The sequence below is a fragment of the Artemia sp. Qi Xiang Cuo genome, chromosome 13 (genome assembly GCF_049724085.1).
Source record: "Artemia sp. Qi Xiang Cuo chromosome 13, ASM4972408v1, whole genome shotgun sequence".
Lineage (NCBI taxonomy): Eukaryota > Metazoa > Arthropoda > Branchiopoda > Anostraca > Artemiidae > Artemia > Artemia sp. Qi Xiang Cuo.
The window spans coordinates 9,265,889-9,287,778 of record NC_142806.1 but is presented as its reverse complement, the minus strand read 5'-3'; the positions used below and the strand labels follow the sequence as shown (position 1 = coordinate 9,287,778).

Here is a 21,890-nt window from a genome sequence, read left to right as displayed (position 1 = left end):
TTCGACTGTGCTGAACAATATGGCTATCTCAAAATTTTGATTGGGTGAGTTCGGGAAAAAAATGAGCGTGGGAGGGGGCCAAGTTGCCCTCTAATTTTTTTGGTCACTTAAAAAGGACACTAGAACTTTTAATTTTCGTTCGAATGAGCCCTCTCACGATATTCTAGGACCACTGGGTCAATACAGTTACCCCTGGGAAACAAAAAAACAAACAAAAAACAAACAAACAAATAAACACGCATTTCGTGACATTCACCTCTAGATTCTTCTCTTGCAAATATTTTTCAAGGAGATTCAAGAGAGTTTGTAAACCATTCTTTGTCTTTGCCAGTAATATAATGTCGTCTGCAAATAGTAGCATTGACATATTATAATTATAATAATATTATAATATTATATTATATATATATAATAATATATTATATTATATAAAATATATTATAATATTATTATATTATTATATATCTGACCCAGTCGGAGAGTAGGTGCCCATCTTTGTCGGAAATAAAGAACAATATCATTAACAAATATTGCAAATAATTTTGGGGAAAGTGGGCTTCCTTGGCGCACGCCCTTTTTCGAGAAAAATGGCAGAGATATTCCCTTCCTAACAACTTTCACAAAACTTTTATTCAATGAATACATAGATAATAGAATTTGTATAAAAGGGATTGGTAGGCCTAGATTTAATAAAATATTAAACAATAAAACACGATCTACACTATCAAATGCTGATTTCAATCAATTAAAGCCACATATAACTTTTTTTTTACCTTTGCAGTATTTTTCTACAAGAACATTGATAACAAAAACTCTATCAGCTGTAGAATAGCCTGGTCTGAACCCACCTTGTTCTTCTTGCAAGATTTTTTTCTCTTCTATCCACATTTCCAGTCTTTTATCTGTAATTTTTTCTAGACGTTTTCCAGCACTGTTTAGGAGGCTTATTGGTCTATAGTTATTATGTGTAGCGGGATTACCTTTCTTATAAAGTGGGAAAATAAGCGAGGTTTTCCAGGTCATTGGCCACTCCTTCTTTAAAATTATGAGGTTAAATAATGAGGCCAAAAAAGGTAAAAGAACAGTTCTAAATGCTTTGAAGATCTTCATAGGAATTCCATCGGGCCCGGGAGCTGAATCACCTCGTATTTTGTTAAGTGAATCTTCAATTTCTCCCGGGGTGACTGGGTCACGCATAACACGTAATCTTCCTGGTTCAGAGGGAATGATGCTCCTTCACAGTTATCTAGACCTAATGCCTCCTGTAGATGTATGTTGCTATCATGGGTGTATTCTTGTAGTTGTTTGAAGTAATCGGGCCAAGTTTCGGAGGTGGGCACCTCTGACTGTAGGTCTTTTAGCCTATCTCCTTTTAACATTTTCCAGAACTCCCTACTGTTATTTTCTCTAAAGCAGTTTAAAAGAGTGGCTTTTTCTTTTCTTTTATATTTTTCCTTTTTATTAATTTGTTGTGCTCTTTACGTGCTAAACGGTATCTTGTTAGTGCCTCGATTTTTGATTCATCATTCCGTGCATTCTTTACATTGTGTAATATTTTATACAAATTAACGCTGCTGAATTTACATTCTTCGTCATAAAAACCATCTTTCTTTTTCTGGGCTGATTTTACTGATGCAAAACCTATTCGCTATTCGGGCTGATTTTGTGAAAACCTATTCGCTAGTGTTTCCGGGTCGGCATTCAGTATCTCGACCTCATACTTCAGATGGTCTATTTCTTTCGCCATGGGGTCATTAATTAATTTCCCATGGACCAATACCCATTGTTCCTGTGACCAATATTACATCTTACTATTTCCCCAAAGGCTCACTGGGCTGTAACGAAGAATGGAGACAAACTAGTCACTAACTCAGGGGAAAAAAAATAATAATCACTTACTTACAGAGAGAAGAGCAAAAAGGAAAAATAATAATAATAAACACAAGTAAAATAAAAACTATAGAACAAGAAAACTAAATAGATTGAATAGACTAAATTAATTAATTAGATTAAATAGACTCCAATAAAATGATATTATAGGAAAATAAAATAAATTAACAGACAAAAATAGCTTCAAAGAAGCCAAAAGAAAAAAAAATTGAACAGCCTGAAAGAGTGGCACCTTCGAGCTGATTCAGGCAAATTGTTCTATACAATATGGCTCGCCATTAGAGGATTGAAAATAAAGGATTAAGACTAAAATGAATTTGAATATGCTTTTTCATACTATGAAGATCATAAATATTTTAATCAGAGGTAAAAGAAAGCGGAACACTTAGGGGCTGGGGGAGGTCACCATGAAGCTGAGAAAAAGTAAGACATGTGCATGAAAAAATATAGATTCGAGATGGAATAAAGGGTTAACTCCTGAAGGATTAGTTTCTTGAATGAGGTTTCTAGCTTTATTGTAAACTTTAGAAAGTGGTTTTAACGGAGAAGGAAATGTTGACATTCATACTATTGGACAGTAAGAAACGTAAGATTGGATCAACCAGTGAAAAAGGATTTTCAGAATTGATCCAAGAAAAGTATGTTTCAGCTTCCTTAAAATAACAAGACTCCTGCATATCTTCATTTCAATCAATTCAATGTGACGTTAGAAAGTTTTCATCAACAAGAATGTGCAAAACACGAACATATCGATCTTCAGATCTATGAAATATCCCATTTGGCAGGTTAATTTCAGATAACTGGGGAAACAAGCGAAAAAAAACTGGACTTAGAAAAATTTAGGGTAAGATATTTAGCATCAAGCCATAAAATTAATCTCTAAAACAAACTTTCCAGATTTAATTGAAGCTCTGATTCGCAATTTCTCAAAGTGCCAAGTACGCTGTCTTCAGCAAAACAAACAAGGACATCAAAAGAAGGCTAACTATAGTTACCACTATGAGCAAGGGAAGGTTTAGGACGACAAATTCTAAAGCAATTAATAAGTTTCTAATTATTTTACTACATAAAAAAGATCAGTTACATAAATAAAATAGCATAGGCCCTAAACTGATCCCTGGAGGACACCGAAATTCTCTTTTGAGGGTGAATTGAAAAGTGGATCAAACAGAACCTATCATTCAAATAAGGCTGAAACCAAGAAAATACATTTCTCCTCGTACCAAAATGGCAAGGCCGTATACAGGGGGGGGGGGGTTACCCAGTTTGAACCCCCCTCCCCGAAATGTTTGTTTGACTCGTAAAAACGTAACAAAAATGGACATAAACAAATTTTGTATGCGTTTTTTTTAGGTTTTTTATGTAACCCCCCTCCCCTAAAAAAAAATTAGTAAACCCCTCCCCCCCGAAAAAAAAATCCTGGATGCGCTTCTGCAAAATGTGACAACTTCGACAGAAGAATTTCATGGGTTAAGGAATCAAATGCCTTATGCAGGAAAATATGGATAAGGCATTTGGAATATATACAGCCAGGAATATAGCAGCCGGAATTAATCCCAAATCTAAAGCAGAATGTAAAAAACTCAAAAGGTTCATACAAGCATGCTCAGTGGAGTGCTTCATTTAGAAACCAAATTGAAAATCATGAAAAAAAACGTTTAGAATTTAGAAAAGCAATGAGACAAGAAAGCATAGCCTTTTCGAAGATGAAGTCTTTTGAAAGAGAGCCAAGAGCCATGACCTACTGCTATAGACTTATCACAGCATTAAGCCACACAAGGTTAACAGACTGGAGAAGACTCCTACTCAAGGCCATATCCAGAAGGGTTAAGGAGATTAAGAAATCATTAAAAAAAGTTGACAAGTCATTGAAAATGAGTCTTTTGAAACAGTGAAAAAAAAACTGTTCTAGTATCAAGGGAAGGAATAGTTATTTCAACACATTGTTTACACAATCTTAAATATTTAACCCTTATTTTTTATGCTATATTAGAGCTATATCATTTTTGGCAATATAATTAGCCTATTTGTAAGTATTTACAATCTTCAATATTGATCTTAAAAATTTATCCTTAAGGGGGGGGGGTCTGCAACTAATGCACTATTTGTAATTTTCCAAGTTTTCCTTAAAATAATGTGGGTCAATCTCAAGGCACATCCACATCTTTCTCTAGATAAAGCAAGCTCCAGAAGATTCTTTGAAGATCAAACGAAGGTCATTATTTGAGATGTACTAATGGTTAACTCTCAGGAGGGGGTTTAGGGGGGGAGGTGGGATATTCAGGGGCGGGGGACAAAAAAAGGATTTCTGGTCACTATTTTCAATTCTCCCATTGGGTTCTTAGGACAAATATTGGAGGGGATAGGGGCCTTCTCTCCTGCGCGCATGTATGGTTATGGCCTCCCTAAAATGTGTTTCTTTAAATTCAAGCTAGTTTGAAGTAAAATTAAAATGCACAATCTTGGGAAGATTTGGAAGAAATTTGGCAATTAGTTGCAGCAAACTATTTCTTAGACAATTATCCTCTCACTTCTGGATACAGGTAGTTTTACAGTTATTGCACAGTACAAGCAGAATATAATGTGCAACATAATCAATAAGAAGGTGACACGGAATGTACTCATGGATAACATATTGTCAGCAGACTTTGTTTTCCCATTCTATGTTTTAGCAAAGGGGGAGGGGAGGGGTAATATCGCACCAAAGCATTGCCATCGTCCCTATTTTTTCTGTACATTAGCATAATCTCTATTTTTTAAGATAAAAATGGTTAATATAAATAAAACAAATATATGCTGGGCCAGCCGTTTTATGGAATTGAAAAATTTACTTACCATTACCAAAAGTTTCATCATTCAAAGCATCATATTCTTCTTCTATCAATATATCACCTTCTTCAACTCTATAATGTGGCTGCAATGAAATATTCTTTTAACATTAGAAATAAAAAAAAAAAAACTCTGCCAAACAATCGCTAAAAACTAATTAACTAATCTAGCATTTGGTACAGAGCTGCTTAGTTTATCATATAGGAGAAACGTCATCAAATCAATGATCCATAATTTGGACGAAAACCCAAAAGGCAGTAAAGTTAGCATGTCTCCCCAATCAGCAGCCAATAGTAAATCTTTTAGCGGTACTAGTGCAGTATGTGGGCACTGCTAAAGAAGTCAAGTTTGGTTAATGCTAATGAAATAAAATAAAATAGGATGGATATATAATGATAAGTTGAGAACTTGAACCTGATGCTGTGATTTTCATTAAGATTCTATGACTTTTAGGGGATGTTTCACCTTATTTTCGAAAATGAGGCAATTTTTCTCAGGCTCTAAACTTTTGATGGGTAAACCTAAACTTGTTTAAACTTATATAGTTAAAATCAGCATAAAAATCCGATTCTTTGGACATATCTATTGGTATCAAAATTCCGTTTTATGGAGTTTCGGTTACTATTGAGTCGAGTCACTCTTACTATACTGTTCGTTACCACGGACTCTTTGAAACAGGCTTTTTTTTTCTTTGAAATAGTAAAAGATGATCCTCAAAGAATCAGACAGCTAACTAAGTCCATAATTTGTTCTTTAACATAAACCATTAATCAGATATTTTAATATATCCTACATGGTCTAGAGGTTATGATGATTGCTTAAGGAATATATCCCAACATTTTTATAGAACGCGTTGTCGTAGAAACATCATGATGAAAATAATCATGTATATAATGATTTCTTTTATTACTTCAGTTACTATGGGATACAGTTCGTTCCTTATGTAAAATTTGAAAAAAAAAACTACGTTTTCTAAAGAGTTAAAGAGGCTGAGTACCAAGCTCGAACCTTAAAACGTACAGGGATTAGGAGGTACAGTTGGGGGGCTGCCGCCCCCAAACGCCCCGCTTTTGCAGCCTCTTTTGTTAAGATTTTTATTTTGGGGGTCTACTGCCACCCTCAACCTCCGCTTTTTCCCTTGCAAAAAAAAATGCTTTGCAACACGAACGAAGTCTGCTTGAATTTTTTACCGTAAGAACATCCTATTGCAACTCTTTGATTAGAAACAGTACTGAGCCTGTTCGCTTGATTTTTTAAAGGAGATTTTTCCCTAACCGATAACAAGCTATAATATGATGAACTTGGTATGACCAACTGATTGCAGGCTACAGGACTTAAAAAACCTTAACAAAAGTGGCTGCAAAAGCGGGGGGTTTGGGGGGCGAAAGCCCCCCAACTGCACCTCCTAATCCCTGTACGTTTTAAGGTTCGAACTTGTGACTCAGCCTCTTTAACTCTTTAGAAAACGTAGTTTTTTTCAAATAATTTCTGCACGTTTTTGTACAGTTTATTACTTATTATTGCTTGACTAACTGTAAGCTGATCGTGTCAGGGGTTAAAGTTGGGCGGCTGCCGCCCCCAAACCCCCCGCTTTTGAAGATTCTTGTGTTAAGGCTTTTAGTTCCTGAATACTCAAGTCAAATGCACATTAAGATTTTCTTTTTTCAATTTTTCTTCGAGCATGCGGGTATACGGCATGTTATCAAACCAGTGGAGACTTACCTGTAAGCTGAAGGCCGACTGTGATATTCTTCTGGAGACGCCTATTGAGCCGAAGGATTTAATAGATTGGATTTAAAAAAGAAACTGAGTTTCTTAAACTGAGTTTCTTTTTTTAACTTTAAATTTTAGAAATTTAACTTTAAATTCAATATATAAAAAATTCAATCTGACGCGGAATCGAACACGGGTCTTCCGCATGACCGACAGGAATATTGACCACTGTACCATCAGAGACTCCTGATTAATTATTTTTAGTCTCTGCAATCTATTTTCGACGCAAGCAAATACAAAGTAAAATTTTCGTTTTTCGCGAAAAAAAGTTCTGGGAAAGAGCTGGAATTTTTGGAAACTTGCAGTCGGTCTTGTCAGGTTAAGAGGACTATTTTGATCTAATTTAATAATGAAGTACTATGCTTTTAGGAATTTCAAAAATTAACATGGGCTGTTATAGGAAAACGAGGTTTTACGTAAATGTAAATTCGGGGGATAATTTTTTCGGTCTGAAAATATCAAAAGGCCCTAACAGGTCGAATTCCGCTTCGAATGAGTCCTCATTCACCGAGATCCGTTGCCAACTGTGGCCTGTAGGCGTGGATAAAAAAAAGTTGGGGGTTTTGAAAAACAGGGAAGGAGTGATCGGATTGAGCTGAAATTTTGAGGATAAGCTCCCAGGCCCTAGGAAAGCTTATCCTATAAATTTCAGCCCGTTAAAGGACAACGTTAAAGGGGGCTGTGGTGGGAAAAATTAACATGGGCTCTTATAGGAAAACGAGGTTTTTCGTAAATGTAAATTCGGGGGATAATTTTTTCTGTCTGAAAATATCAAACAGACCTAACAGGTCGAGTTCCGCTTCGAATGAGTCCTCATTCACCCGGATCCGTTGCCAACTGTGGCCTGTAGGCGTGGCTGATAAAAAAAAACACTTGATATTTGGTTTTTGGAAAACAGGGAAGGAGTGATCGGATTGTGCTGAAATTTTGAGGATAAACCTTCAGGCCCTAGGAAAGCTTATCCTCTAAATTTCAGCCCGATCAGACAACGTTAAAGGGGGGCTGTGGTGGGAGGGTCGAAACTTCCGGCCCACTTCCCCCATGAAGATAAAGTCGGAGGGGGGTGAAATTTTACATGTTTCTTAGTTTGAGCTTAGGCTACAAAATGCGATCACCGCCGTCTCTCTGCGACCGCTAGGACCGGAAATCGCCTAACATTGTGGTGGGTTGCCTCTTTAAAGAGGCACACGTGTGCCTCTTTAGCCCGCCAGAAACAGGTCAAATTGAACCTACAAAATGTGTGTTCAAACAAGACAGCATACGTTTCTTTGGACACATAATATCCAAAAATAGCATCAATCCAGATCCTAAAAAGGTTCAAACACTAAAAGAAATGCGGGCCCCATCTAATAAAGACGAGCTACGAACTATTTTGGGAATAATGAATTATCTAGCAATATATATACCGAACCTTTCGTTGCTGAACCAGCCACTTCGTGAACTGGCAAACCAACGGGAATTCCATAGGGAAACCCAGCATGAAGCAGCGTTTATCCACATTAAATAAAAAGAAAACAAGTTTTTTTTTAACTGAAAGTAAGGCACGACTCAAAACTTAAAACGAACAGAAATTACTCCGTATAGGCTATGAAAGGGGCTGCCCCCTCCTCAACGCCTCGCTCTATACGCTAAAGTTTTTTATTGTTTAAAAAAACAGAGTTGTGAGAAAGTCAAACTTTAGCGTAAAGAGCGAGGCGTTGAGGAGGGGGCAGCCCCTTTCATATACGGAGTAATTTCTGTTCGTTTTAAGTTTTAACGTCGTGCCTTAATTTCAGTTAGAAAAACTTGTTGTTTTTTTTTATTTAATTTTAGAACGATTTTTTGAATTAATGTAGATTTCGATTTTGGCTCACCGTAAATGAATAATTAAAACAAAATTTGCATATTAATTTTACTTTTAATTGGTTAAATGGCTTTCTCGAAACTTGTTTAATTTTATTTACGAAAGTTTTTATTAGTATCAAATATACGTAACTTACGAATTAACTGACGTAACGAACTTCTACATTCATATATTTTTAATACGTATATTAGGGGGTTCACCTCCTAGTCAATACCTCGCTCTTTCAGCTAAAGTTCGAATTTTGTTCCAATTCTTTAAAAATGACCCCTTAATCACAAAGGCCGTTATTTAGGATAAATAGCTCTTATGAAAGCACTAAAAAATCTTTGGCTTAAAGAGCGAGGTATTTACTAAGGGGTGAACCCAAACACATTACGTAATATTTTCGTATACTTAAAAAAGTTTTAAGTTTCGATGTTGCTGCTTACTTTCAGTTGAAAAAGTTGTTTTTTTTATATTTAATTTCTGATTTTTTTTTTTTTTAATGCTGGGAAATCCGGCGCCCCCTTCAAAGCAATGTCCCTTCCCCCACGAAAACTTCCTTCGTGGAAAGATCCTCCCACATAACCCCCGACCCCCCCCCCCACTACCAGAAAAAATCACCCCTTAAAACTTCTGTATACTTCCCAATAACCAATACTATATGTTAACATTGGGTAAAGTTCATAACTTTCAGCCCTCCCCCCGGGGACTTCGGGGGACCAAGTCATCTTAAAAGATATAGTTATCACATTTTCGACCATGCTGAACAAAACGGCAATCTCGAAATTTTGATCGGGTGATTTTGGAGAAAAAATGAGCGTGTGAGGGGGCCTGGCTGCCCTCCATTTTTTGGTCACTTAAAAAGGGCACTAGAACTTTTAATTTCCGCTCCAATGAGCCCTCCCACGCTATTCTAGGATCACTGGGTCGATACAATCACCCCTGAAAAAAAATAAAATAAAGACGCATCTGTGATCTTTCTTCTGGCAAAAAATACAAAATTCCACATTTTTGTAGATAGGAGCTTGAAACCTCTACAGTAGGGTTCTCTGATACGCTGAATATGATGGTGTGATTTTCATTAAGGTTCTATAACTTTTAGGGGGTCTTTCCCCCTTTTTTCAAAAATCAGCCAAATTTTCTCAGGTGCGTAACTTCTGATGGGTACGATTAAACTTGATGAAACTTATATATTTGAAATCAGCATTAAAATCAGATTCTTTGTATGTATCTATTGGTAACAAAATCTCGTTTTCTAGAGTTTCGGTTACCATTGAGCCGGGTCGCTCCTTACTTACAGTTCGTTACCACAAACTGTTTGAACAAGGAATCGATTTGTGATTATCTTGCATTCTTTGACCCTGCATCAGGAATCATTGCATCAGGAAGCCTTGGAGCCACCATTCTTCAGAACGAAAGGAATGCATCCCTTGCTTCACGATCACTTAACAGAACAGAACAAAACTATTCCCAAATAGAAAAGGAACTGTATGCCATCCTCTTTGGCTGCATGCATTATCATCAATATTTATACTGCAAGAAATTTACTGTTGTGTCAGATCATAAACCTCTGCAAGTTGTGCTAAACCACCCAATTTCAAAATCATCACCAAGGCTCCAGCAGATGCTAGTAAAAATCCAATCATACGATTTCACAGAGGTAATCCGTCCTGGCAAAGAAACTCCCGTCGCTGACGCATTGTCGCGGTTCTACCTTAATGAACAGGGCAATGAGACTCAATTAGACATTGAGTCATATGTGCACTATGTAATGGTGATTTTCCAGTAAGGACAGAGAAACTAAACAAATTGAAAGAAGAGACAGCAAGTGACCCTCAATTAATCCAGCTCACAAAATTCATCCAGAGGGAATGGCCTGAAGCTAAAAGAAGTCTACCAGTAGAAATTCTCCTATTTTAGAACGTCAGGTCTGAATTGACCGTCATCAGTCAGATCATTCTGAAAGCAGATTGTTTGGTCATTCCTCTCAAATCCTGCAAAGAAATTCTGAACCACATCCATACATCGCATCTAGGAAGAGAAAAGACCAAGCAGCGAGCTCACTCCATTGTTTACTGTCCAGGACAAAGGATATTGAAGACTATATTAAACATTACTATTCTTGCACCAAATACCAAAATTCAAATCAAAAGAACCATTGTTATCCCATTATTACAGCCGGTTTATTGAGCCTGACAGAGTCGGGCACCATGCACACGCCCACCATATCATAGCATGTCTGAAGAGGCATTTCGCGAGACATGGAATTCCATGCATGCTTGTATCTGATAACGGTCCGCAACTTACCTCAGAATTGTTTCAGAAATTTGTAAAAGAATGGGAAATAGAACACAAGACGTCATCCCCAAATTTCCCTCAATCAAATGGCTTGGCAGAAATATCAGTAAAGACAGTCAAAGATATCCTTGTCAAAACTGGGCCAGCTAGAGGGCCAGCCCAGCTACTAATGAGCAGAAACTTGAGATCAATTGTTTCATGCACAAGGAAACTTCTCTCCCCACATACAGTCCATCATGGTAAATTCAGATAACATAGAAATAAGCAACGAGCACGCCAAAAGAAATATAATGATTGAGAAACTCAAAGAAGCTAAATTCCTTACAAGCTGGACAAGCAGTCCAAGCCCAAATCCATGGCAATGCATGGTAATCTGGTGTAATTAGGAAAGCAGACACTAACCCTCAATCATACATAGTTGAGACAAATGATGGGGGAACATATTGCCAGATTAGGAAGCATAAAAAAGTTCTTCACCAGCTAAACAAACCACTTTTTACTGGTCAATCAGCAAAAACTCCGCAGGCTGAACCCCTTGCAGGCCATTTTTTGAAAATCCTGCATCACCATCAAACGCGCCAGGCGTTTCTATTGCGTCTCCATCCACAAACCCACTTATAGTTGCCACACTTCCATCCTAAAGCCCTGAATCATGCTGCCCAGAACAATTTGCCCACAATTCCAGCCCAGACTTTCACACACCAATAACTGCAACCAGCACTGATCTTTCTTCCCATTGTGATTTGCAGAATGCTTTTCACTCAACCCGCTCAGGTCGCTATGTAAAGCCTGTAAAGAGGCTTAACCTCTAAGTATCAAAAGTCAGATAGGATATATAGAAAAAATGAGCAGAGTGCTTTAGACCAAGCAAAGTAAAGTGAGATTATAAGCGAAATTTTAAAATGTTATTAGTCCCAGTTAAAGTCAAGACATTGTAGATAAATCCTTGTAAAAGATGCCAAGCTTTATTGTGTGAATTTAAAAAAAAAATGAGCCTAGCGCCTTCTTATAAGTAAAGTGAAGTGAGATCATAAAAGAAAATATGAATTATTCCCAAGTAGCTTTGATGTTACCAAAGTTGAATTAATTATTCCTTTGTTGTTATTTAAGTATATTTTACCCACCCACTGGTTTTGGAAGGAGGAAAGATGCAACATTTTAAATTATCTTTCTATTCTAGTGACTTGGGTGTCTACAATTATTGAATAAAGTCATTGCTGTATCTAACGAATTTTTACACTACCCCTTTTTCAAAAATTATATTCATAATACTCAGTAACTTATTTCTAACTTCAGAACCACCATATCTAAGAAACTCATTTACCGCAGTATCAGAACCTGGGGCCTTATTATTTTTTAATCCTTTTAGAACTGTCACTAATTCTTCCTCACAAAATAACCTTTCCTTCACACCCAAGGTAAACTTTTTGATTTTCCTCCACATCATTTCCTCTAGCTCTATCTCGGTTTAGCACATTCTCAAAATATTCTGCCCATCTCTCTTTAATTCTTTCCATGTCACTAATTGTGGCCCCATTCCTATCTTTAACTGGGACAAGTCTGGATTAACTACTCCCTCTCAATTTATTAACATGCCAGTACAGCATTTAAATAGTATGCCATCTAGCTGCATCTTCCAGATCCTTGGCAATTTTATCCATGACCTCCACTTCATACCTTCTTAGTTCATATTTTAATGCTTTCTCTTCTTTCTTTACATTCCTCTTGTTTTCATACAATCTATCACTCAGATAATTCTTATACAAGCCCCTTCTCCTCTCTATTAAACATAAAACTTTTTCACTAATATTTCTAGCTGCGTTCCTAATTTTCTTCCCTAAGACACCATCAGCAGCTTCAAAAATTGTTTTCCTAAATTTATTCCATCCATCTCCTACTTTGTCAAATTTTAAACTCTCCAGTTTAGTACTCAACTGTTCCTGGAAAGTTTCTCTCAAATTCTCATCCTGGAGTCTACCAACATCGTAACTTCCCAAGAGGTAGCTACCCTTCCAAAATGTCAACTTTAAAATTAACCCAAGACACTATTAGATGTTGATCTTTACTTTTAATATCAATAACAGCACTATATACCCTAGTATCTTGTATTAATTCTGCCAGTCTTCAATTTACAATAACATAATCAATAAGGTTTGTTGTCTTACCATCACGCAAAGACCATGTTAGTTTATGCTCTCAAGCATAAGTTCATTCAGACTGTTCTGGATTATTTCACGACTGCGTTGCGTGGACCTGGTATGACGTTACCACTTCCGATCATTGTTGTATCATCTTGTACTGAACTTTATTAGCCGATACATGTATACTGGCGTAAAAAACTAGTAAATTTTTCAAGAGTAGTGGAAAGTTTTTTTCCTAAAGAAACAATTCTTGAGGGGAAAAGGTTAATATATGAAGTAAATGGCTGTAATGATAGATGAATAAAGTACTTCAATGAAGAGGATAACATCATGGATATTCCCAAAATATATTATAAATGCTCAAAAGAGAAAAATGCACTTCCCCAATTTATGATTTGGAACCCTTCAGAAGCCCCAGCAGGTACTGAAATAGTTTCGGCGTGCATAACCTCAACAGTGAATTAAATGTGTAGAAAGATGGAAGAAACTATAACAGAATTCAGACAATGGTCAATGTGTAAGGCTATCCCTGATTTGGATAGAAATACTGTTGTAACCCCTCTACTATATTTTGAAGTGGCAACAAATCCCCCTAAATCCTTGTTGACTCCTGAAGCTTGTAAATTAGCTGTTGATTCAGTATATAATACGGATCCTTCAAGAAATAAGATTGAAGTTCGTCATCACAAATCAGGTTAGTCTTGTAGTCTGTCAGGAAATCTTGGGATCTTACCAATGTTGGACTTTTTCGGAAAGTATGTGATGATATTTTGACTACAATAAAAGTTCTCTACCACCTCCTTCAATCTTCTTCTGCAGTTGTGGACGAGCAAATTTTGGACGAGCTTCGCTTACAACTTAATCTATGTTGTGAACAAATTACTCATGCTATTAGATGTGCTGATCATGCAGCTGTACCTGTTTGCAAGTCTTGAGTGAAAACAGAAAAATATGGTTGGTCTCAAAATCCGATTTTAGTTAGTGCTTGTTCCCAGGCTAAAGTATGGTTGCGTATATGGCAAGAGTGTGATAGGCTTAGAGTTGGTGGTTTAGATGCCATACGTATTGATACAAAAAGAAAGTTCTGTAAAGCGCTGTGTGATCATGCTGCCAATATCCAAGCTGAACTGGTGACAAAAATCGCTGACGATCCAAATTTGCTTTGGAAGTCTCGCCCCGGTCGATCTACTGATTTTAATACTTTAGAAATATCCGAATCTTAGTGGGTGGCTCATTTTTCTGTCCAGTTTAAAGCCCCTGATAGTCCGCATGCTAAAAAGTGTGATGATGAAATTAAGAGTTTTTTGAACAGTCGAGCTAGATCTGAGCAGGTAATTATTGGAGGTAATTTGATGAAAGAGGTTATACTGAAGCTTAAAAAGAAGTTTTCTTGTGGGTTGGATGGAATTTGTGTGCGCCATTTTGAGTTTGTTTGCGATTATCTTTTTGACCATATTGCTTTACTGTTCCAGATGATTTTTACAGAAGGAGTTGTGCCCGATTGCTTATGTGTTGGTGTTATAACTCAGGTTTTGAAAAAAGGGGAACCACTTTCTCAATGATCGTCTTACAGGCACATTACAGTTTCAAGTGTGTTTTCAAAGATTTTTGAGTTGTTGATTATTGATTTGTCAACAGTGTTGCATGCCTCCTTTTCAGCTAAGGTTTCAACCGCGTCTCGGTTTCTACCAAGCTTTAAGCGGTTTATGTACAATTTTAAAGGATGCTGAAAGATCAGATGGCCCTTTGGCTGTTTACGCGTATGACATTAGTAATACTTTTGAATCTCTAATTCATCCTGATACTAGGCTTGAGCTACTAAAAAAGGGGGTATCTGTTGATGCAGTTCAACCTCATTATTGTATGTATAGACAGCCCCAAGTACGTTTAAAGATTGGATCCTTGTTTCTTCCTTCAGAACTCCGTGTGAATATTGGAATTAAACAAGGGGCCATTACCTCTCCTACTATTTATAATAACGCAACACTAGGAGCCCAAGGGCATTTATCGCCTTGCTGTATATTTACCTATGTTAGTGTGTCTGTTTTATGTTATGCGGATGACGTTCTTAGCCTAAGTAGGGCTGTATTTAGTTTGGAAAATTTTTTTAGGGAGATTGCTAAGAATTATAATGAGATTGGTTTTTCTTTAAATGTGGCTAAGTCTCAAGTGTTATTATTTAATTTTAACCATTCTTAAATCCCTGATAGATTAAATCTGGGTGATTCTGATGTGGTACCACTGCATGAGCTTCTGTACCTTGGTTTGCCTATTGGTACATCCCTAAAGTCAACTCAGAAATTACTTATTGCCTGAACCGAATGTAAGATCCGAAATGCGTGTGCTGGTGCAGTTGGATCACAGCTGAATCTTGGTAAACGCCACCTTGTGAAAGTTTATAATGCTGTTTCTCTCCCTCATGTTCTATACCTGGTTCTTTTCTAGGATATTTTTAACCAATCACAATATTTTCAGTTTGTAGTCAGAGTTCAAACTGTCAACATCTCTCTAAGTTCAAAGCTTGTACATTCCGTGATAGTTGACCCTTTCATAACCAAATGACAAAACAAAAATAATATTGTCCAGAATGCAGACTTCGAGTTACATCTAACTCAATAAATGTGCCAATTGTGACTCTTGGTTCCACTCCAGGGCCGAAAAGTGTACCAGGATAGATTTAATTAATTGGAGCAGCTCCTGGATGTGCCTTGATTGCTCTACTAAATCCAAGGTAAACCTTACTCCTTCTCCGGGTTCTTATGTACCCCGTTCTGGTTTCCCTTGAACGCCTCGTATCCCAGTTGAAAGAAAAAGAATGTTTAGCATCCTAAGTGACCTAAGCAGTCCAACTCTTTTTTCTGACTCTCCACACAGCCAGCTCTCTTTTTTAACAGAAAAATCAAACGTGCCTCAGGAAGCTGGGCCTAATTCAGTCAGTCCTAGAATTTCCCTTGCCCCACCCCAGCGCCAAGTTTTTGAAGTTCTTCCCGAAGGCTCAGCGCATGTATCGTGCCAAATCACTGAATGCGACAGTGATAAATATGTTTAAACAGACAGCGTTACAGCAGCCCCCTCCTTACAACTAGATTTTCAAAAATATTTACTTTAAAAGAAAAGTCAACAGATGTGTTAATGTTTATTACAGATTTTTAGTCAGTTTATGGAAGTGATTCGAGAGGTCAACCTACAAATAATCCCATCCCAAAGGAGGTAAATAATACTTTAGACTTTGACTCTCAACATCAAAAAAGTGTATTGTCCCCAAGCTCAATGAATATTAATGAAGGAAGCAGAGGATTAAGTCAATCAACTTTAGCCAGTACAAGTGAAATAAGTATAAGTTCAGAAATTATACCTGACCTCAACCTCACCTCTATTCAACCCAATTACAATCTTGACCTTGACAACTCAATTACAAATACCTGCATTTGTTTTGAAACAACGGAAGTGAATCCTCCTAATAATAAAGACTTCCCTGTAATGTGCTAATATAATATTGGCAGGTTTTTGTAAATTAGGAGATAATCGTGATTTTGAACATTATGCCGCTCCAAGCAAGCTTCAGGAAAAAAGTGTTCCTGATCATAGCGGTATGAAAAATTGCAAATTTTTTAAGCAAGGAAATTGCAAATTAGGTCAGAAGTGTCCCTATAATCATGGATCTGTTACCAATAACACCAAAAAACAAAAGGAAGCTATTTTATATAACAAGTGAGACCAAAAAAGGCGCTCGTCATTGCATGTATGTCGTTTTTACCTCACTGGCAAGTGTACTAAAGCAAAGCTTAATTTTGACCATGTTCTTTTATGTAAGCTAGCATCACGCAGACGTTGTTTCGGGTGTGATAACCTGCATTTTTATGTCCCCTCTTCCTTTTTGCAAAAAAAAAAATCAGCCTGCAAACAAAACTCAAGTGCACAAACTTGGGCAGTCCCAGCTGTTACCACACAGAGATTCCACACTGGAAAGCCCCATGTTTTAAGCAGCACTACAGCTCCCATTCCTCCCTTAGCAAATACTCCTTGTTACCTACCTCCATATCTAATATAAAGCAACATGTCCCAGGTATCCTCTCCCAGAAACACCCCTCCAACACAGAAACGCCCCTCCAACCCAGAAACTTACTCACGACCAGTCAATTCACCATCGCAGACATTACTGATCCAAACACTCCCACAATCCCCTTTTACTCATATCCCTCCCAGTCGCAAACCCCCTTGCATACCCTATCCACCCCAGGCACCCAAAATGTTGTTGACTGGCTTGGCCTCCACCAGTCAGATCAGAAACTCATATCCCAGGTGTAGGAAGCATGAAATTGGGTGATATAGAATTTTTTTACTCAGGCAGGAAGGATGGGGTACATAGACAGGGAGTAGGACTCATGATGAATAATGAAGCTGCTAAGTCTTGTTTAGGCTGGGAAGGTATTAATAATAGAATACTAATTGCTCATTTTATGACTAAAAAGTTCAGGGTATCAGTTATAGTAGTATACGCCCCTGTAAAACCGACTGACGGAGATACTAGTGACTCAGATGAATTTTACTTACAGTTACAAGAGCAAATAGACAAGGTCCCAGGTAGAAATATGATGTTATTACTGGGAGATCTTAACGCCCAGGTTGATAGAAATAGGGATAGATGGTATCCTAGCCTAGATAAATTTGGCGTAGGAAAAGAACACATTAATGGATGCAAACTTTTGCAATTTTGTAGGCCCAGAGTTCAAGTCGGAATTACAGCAGTAATTTTTTGTAAATTAGCCCATGAACTAGCCAAGTGTTCACAAGACGGATTGACATTAAGTCGTTCGAGATAAGCTCTAGTAATCCGAGAACTGAAAGGATCAACAAAAGGTATTAGATTATAAAGGAGTGTCGTTATTGATGTTAAAAGTAAAGATCACCATCTAGTAGTGTCAAAGGTTAATATAAAGCTGAAATATCGGAAGGGTAACTGCCTCCCGGAAAGTTATGATGTTTGTAGGCTCCAGAATGAGAATTTGAGAGAAACCTTCCAGGAACAGTTGAATACTAAACTTGAAAGTTTAAAATTTGATACTGTGGAAGATGGTTGGAATAATTTTAGAAAAATAATTTGTGAAGTTGCTGAAGGTGTATTAGGGAAAAAAGCTAGAACTGTACCTAAGCATATTAGTGAAAAAGCCTTATTTTAATAGAAAAAAAAAAGGACTTGTACAAGAATTATCTGAGTGATAGATCAAATGAAAGAAAACAAAAGCAATGTAAAGAAAGTGGAGAAAGAATTAAAATATAAACTAAGGAGGTGTGAAGTGGAGGCCATGGATAAAAGTGCCGAGGATCTGGAAGATGCAGCTAGACAGCATAATAGTAAAATATTGTACTGGCATGTTAAAAAATTGAGAAGGAGTAGTCAATCCGGACATGGCCTAGTTAAAAATAAGAATGGGGCCACAACTAGCGATAAGGAAAAAACTAAAGAGAGATGGGCCGAACATTTTGAGAACTTGCTTAACCGAGATAGAGTTGCAGGAAAAAATATAGAGGAAAATGAAAAAGTTTGTGATACTTTGGATGTGAAGAAAGATTTGTTTTGTGAGGAGGAATTAGCAACAGTACCAAAAGGATTAAAGAATAATAAGGCTCCAGGTGCTCATAGGGTGGTAAATGAGTTTTTTAAATATGGTGGCTCAGAGGTTAGAAATAAGTTATTGAAGATTATGAATATGATTTTTGAAAAAGGGGAAGTACCTAACGATTTTAGGAAAAACCTTAATTAAGCCACTTTATAAGAAAGGTGATAAAAGTGAGTGTGATAATTATCGAGGCATTAGTCTGGTCTCTGTAGGTAGCATATTACTTAGTGATATGATACTTTTTAGACTGAGAGATGCCGTAGACAAAGTTTTAATAGAAGAACAGTGCGGTTTTAGAAAAGGTAGAGAGGATGTGTCGACCAAATTTTCACTCTTAGGCTAATAATTGAGAAGTTCCTGAGTTGTCAAACACCTTTGGTCCTTAGTTTTATAGATTATGAGCAAGTGTTCGGTTCTGTTGATAGAAGTGCTTTAGTAAAGGTTTTATCCTTGTATGGTATACCAGACAAATACATTAAAGTGATTTGTGCTATGTACGAGAATAACATTGAAGTAGTTAAGGTAGGAAATGCGGTTAGCAGCTGGTTTTGTATTAAATCAGGAGTTAAGCAGGGTTGTGTTCTATCCCCCTTTATATGGATTATTTTGATGGACTTTGTTTTTTAAGGAGCACAGGAAAGGCAATGGGAGACCACGGAATCAAATGGGGAGGAAAAAGTCTCATGGAGTTGGATTATGCTGATGATTTAAGCATCCTAGATGATAGTGTGAGAAAAAAGAATGAAGTTTTAGAGGTTTTGCGAGTTCAAGGTGCTAGAATTGGTTTGAAAATTAAAATTAAGGAGACTAAGTCACTAAGGCTAAGAATAACTGAAGAAGAAAGGTTGACATTGGGTAACGAAGAGATTGATCAGGTGAGCAGCTTCACTTACCTTGCTAGTATTATTAGTAAAGATGGTGGGAGCAGTGAAGATGTTAAAAATAGAATAGCCAAGGCTGAGGGTGTTTTTTCACAGTTAAAGAAAAGGTCTGGAAGAATAGGAAGATAAGTTTGCAAAACAAGATTAGAATATTAGAAGCTACAGTGGTGACAGTGGTCAAATATGGCTCTGAAGCATGGACACTCCGAAAAGCGGATTAATATTTTTTAAATGTTTTCCATAGAAATTGCTTAAGGATTTTGCTGGTTTCCTGCTAGACTGACAGTATTTAAAACAATAGGCTGTACGAAAAAAGTGGTTCAATACTGCTCTCTAAGGCTCTAATGAAAGAAAGGTTGAGGTGGTTAGGGCACGTTGTTCTTTTCGGCCAACCATCTAGGGCTAGACGGAAAGCAGGTCGTCCCCGTCTGGAGTGGGAGGACGTCATAAAGAAAGATTTAAAGGAAATGGGAACTTCGTGGGCGGGTGTAAAAAGGGAGGGTTTGAATAGATTGGGGTGGAGGAGGAGCGTGCGTAGCTGTGTTGGCCTCAGGCGGCTTGGTGCTGCGGTGAGTTGTTCGTAGTAGTAGTAGTAGTTATTGAACTCAAGGTGCTATCAGAAATAGTCTCATGACCAAAGTTCTCTTCGTTTGTCAAATTATTCAGAATTTATTCTTCATCAGTCAACCCATAAAAGCACTAATTAGAAAAAAGTCTAGATCAGCTTGACTTCAACCTACCGGAATTTCCAGAAGTTACTGCTAAAAATCTTAACAAGTTCATTGCTTCCATCATTCAGAGCCTTCCAGCATTGTCTTATCAATTACCTATTGACGTTCTCCCCCCTGTTTCCCCTCCATATCCCCGTATGAGATCGAAAGAAGAACTGGGGAACTACGAAAAACAAGTGTCTGCCCTTAGATATCCCGTTTCCTCTCATTAGTTCTTTCAGTGACTTTCTCTCAAAGCACTTGTCTGTTATTTTCAATGAGATTACTGAGTCTGGCCAATATACACAAATTTGGAAACAGTGTTTCATAACCTCCTTGAAAAAGAAAGAGGGAAACCTGGCTTTGAAGGTGCTCGTCCTGTTTCACTCACTCCCATTTTCTCTAAGCTATATGAAGGATTCCTCACAGATTGGCAAAAGGAGAAAATCCTAACTCTGACTGACCTGAGACAATTCGGGAGCATCAAATCCACCTCTACTTCCCATTACCTTGTTTTTCTTATTGACTCAATTGGGAAAATTCACAAAAAACCTAATTGCTGGCTAAATTTAGTTTGCATTGACCTTCAAAAAGCATTTGACCTTGTTAACCAAATATTTTAGTTCAGGAGCTTGTAACTGATTTCAATATTGATTCTTTCTTGGTTAGTTGCCTCCTTTTTATCAAATAGATCACAGGTAGTCAAATATCAGAATCATTATTCCGGCCCCCTCCCTGTACACAATGGAGTACCCCAAGGTACTCTTCTAGGTCCCCTCTTTTTTTCTGTCATGATAAATAGTATCGCTAAGGAATTCCCCGACAGATGGAAATTTGTTGATGACTTAACGATTGTTGAAACCTGCTACCAAAACTTAATAAGTAACCCTATAAGTATTCTCAGTGATATGGCAGATGACTCTGTGGAGTTAGACATGAGAGTAAACCCCTCTAAATCTATGATAATGCCTATTTGTTTCCCTTTAAACTTCATCCCTTTTCCTCAACCCTATCCCCCCAGAAATTTCTGGGTCTTCCTTTAAATTACTGGGGGTTACAATTTCCTCTAATTTAAAGTGGGGTATCCACGTGAAAGATATTGTCCATAGAGCTAATGCATCCATGTCTCCCCTTAAGCTCTTGAATAAATTTAACGTCCCCCCATCCCATTCTCTAAGGATCTATACTTCCTTTGTCCACCCGCATCTTGAATATGCTTGTCCAGTTTGTCATCTCCCATGACGAATCAGAAAAAATTGAATCTATTCAAGAAAGAGCCCTAAGAATAACTTTTAAAGAAGCTATGGTACCATATTCACTCATTCTAAAAAGGCCAAGCTGGAAACTCTTGAACACAGGAGAGGAACGCTGTGCCTTCGGTTTGTAAAAAATGCAATAATAAACCCTCGCACGGAAAACATTTTCCCCAAAAGACATTCCCCATTCAGACACCGCCTGCCACATACTGTTTCTGAACCCGTCCCTATCTTGTCCCCCATCCGTTGCTTAACCTCCAGGTATGAAAAAACCTTTGTCCCCTTCATTACTGATCAAATAAACCACTAGATTTTTTTTTGTTTTTTTGGGTACTGGTGATGCCCAAGGTTGTGTCCGTTTCGTTCTTTTGTTCCCTCCCCCTTGCTTATATGTTCTCTTTTAACCTTTTTAATGCTATTTTTATCTCAATCTTTTTTGGTTTTGTTTTAGTTTTTACCTTTTTAACTTTCTTACATTTGACGCCTTTTTTTTTACTAATGAATGGCTTTGCCTTTCTAATATTGTTGTTTTTGGCAGTTGTTTAGCCGGTTTTTTAGTTGTTGTGCTATTTTTATGACTTTTTTTTATGACTTCGAAAGACGAATTCGGACCTTCAGGGCTTCTGATAGTCATTTTTTGAAATAAATATCTTATCTTATCTCTTA

The 21,890-nt window shown here is 37.3% G+C and overlaps 1 protein-coding gene across 1 annotated transcript in view; it reads right to left on the bottom strand.

Annotated features, from left to right (window-relative positions):
* The window catches only part of Patr-1 (Protein associated with topo II related - 1), a 104,683-nt gene that overhangs the window by 66,374 nt on the left and 16,419 nt on the right, over nucleotides 1-21,890 (bottom strand). The window contains exon 2 of the mRNA XM_089098800.1: nucleotides 4,726-4,804. Within this exon, the coding sequence (XP_088954926.1) occupies nucleotides 4,726-4,804 (79 nt within the window). The remainder of the gene's footprint in view (nucleotides 1-4,725; nucleotides 4,805-21,890) is intronic.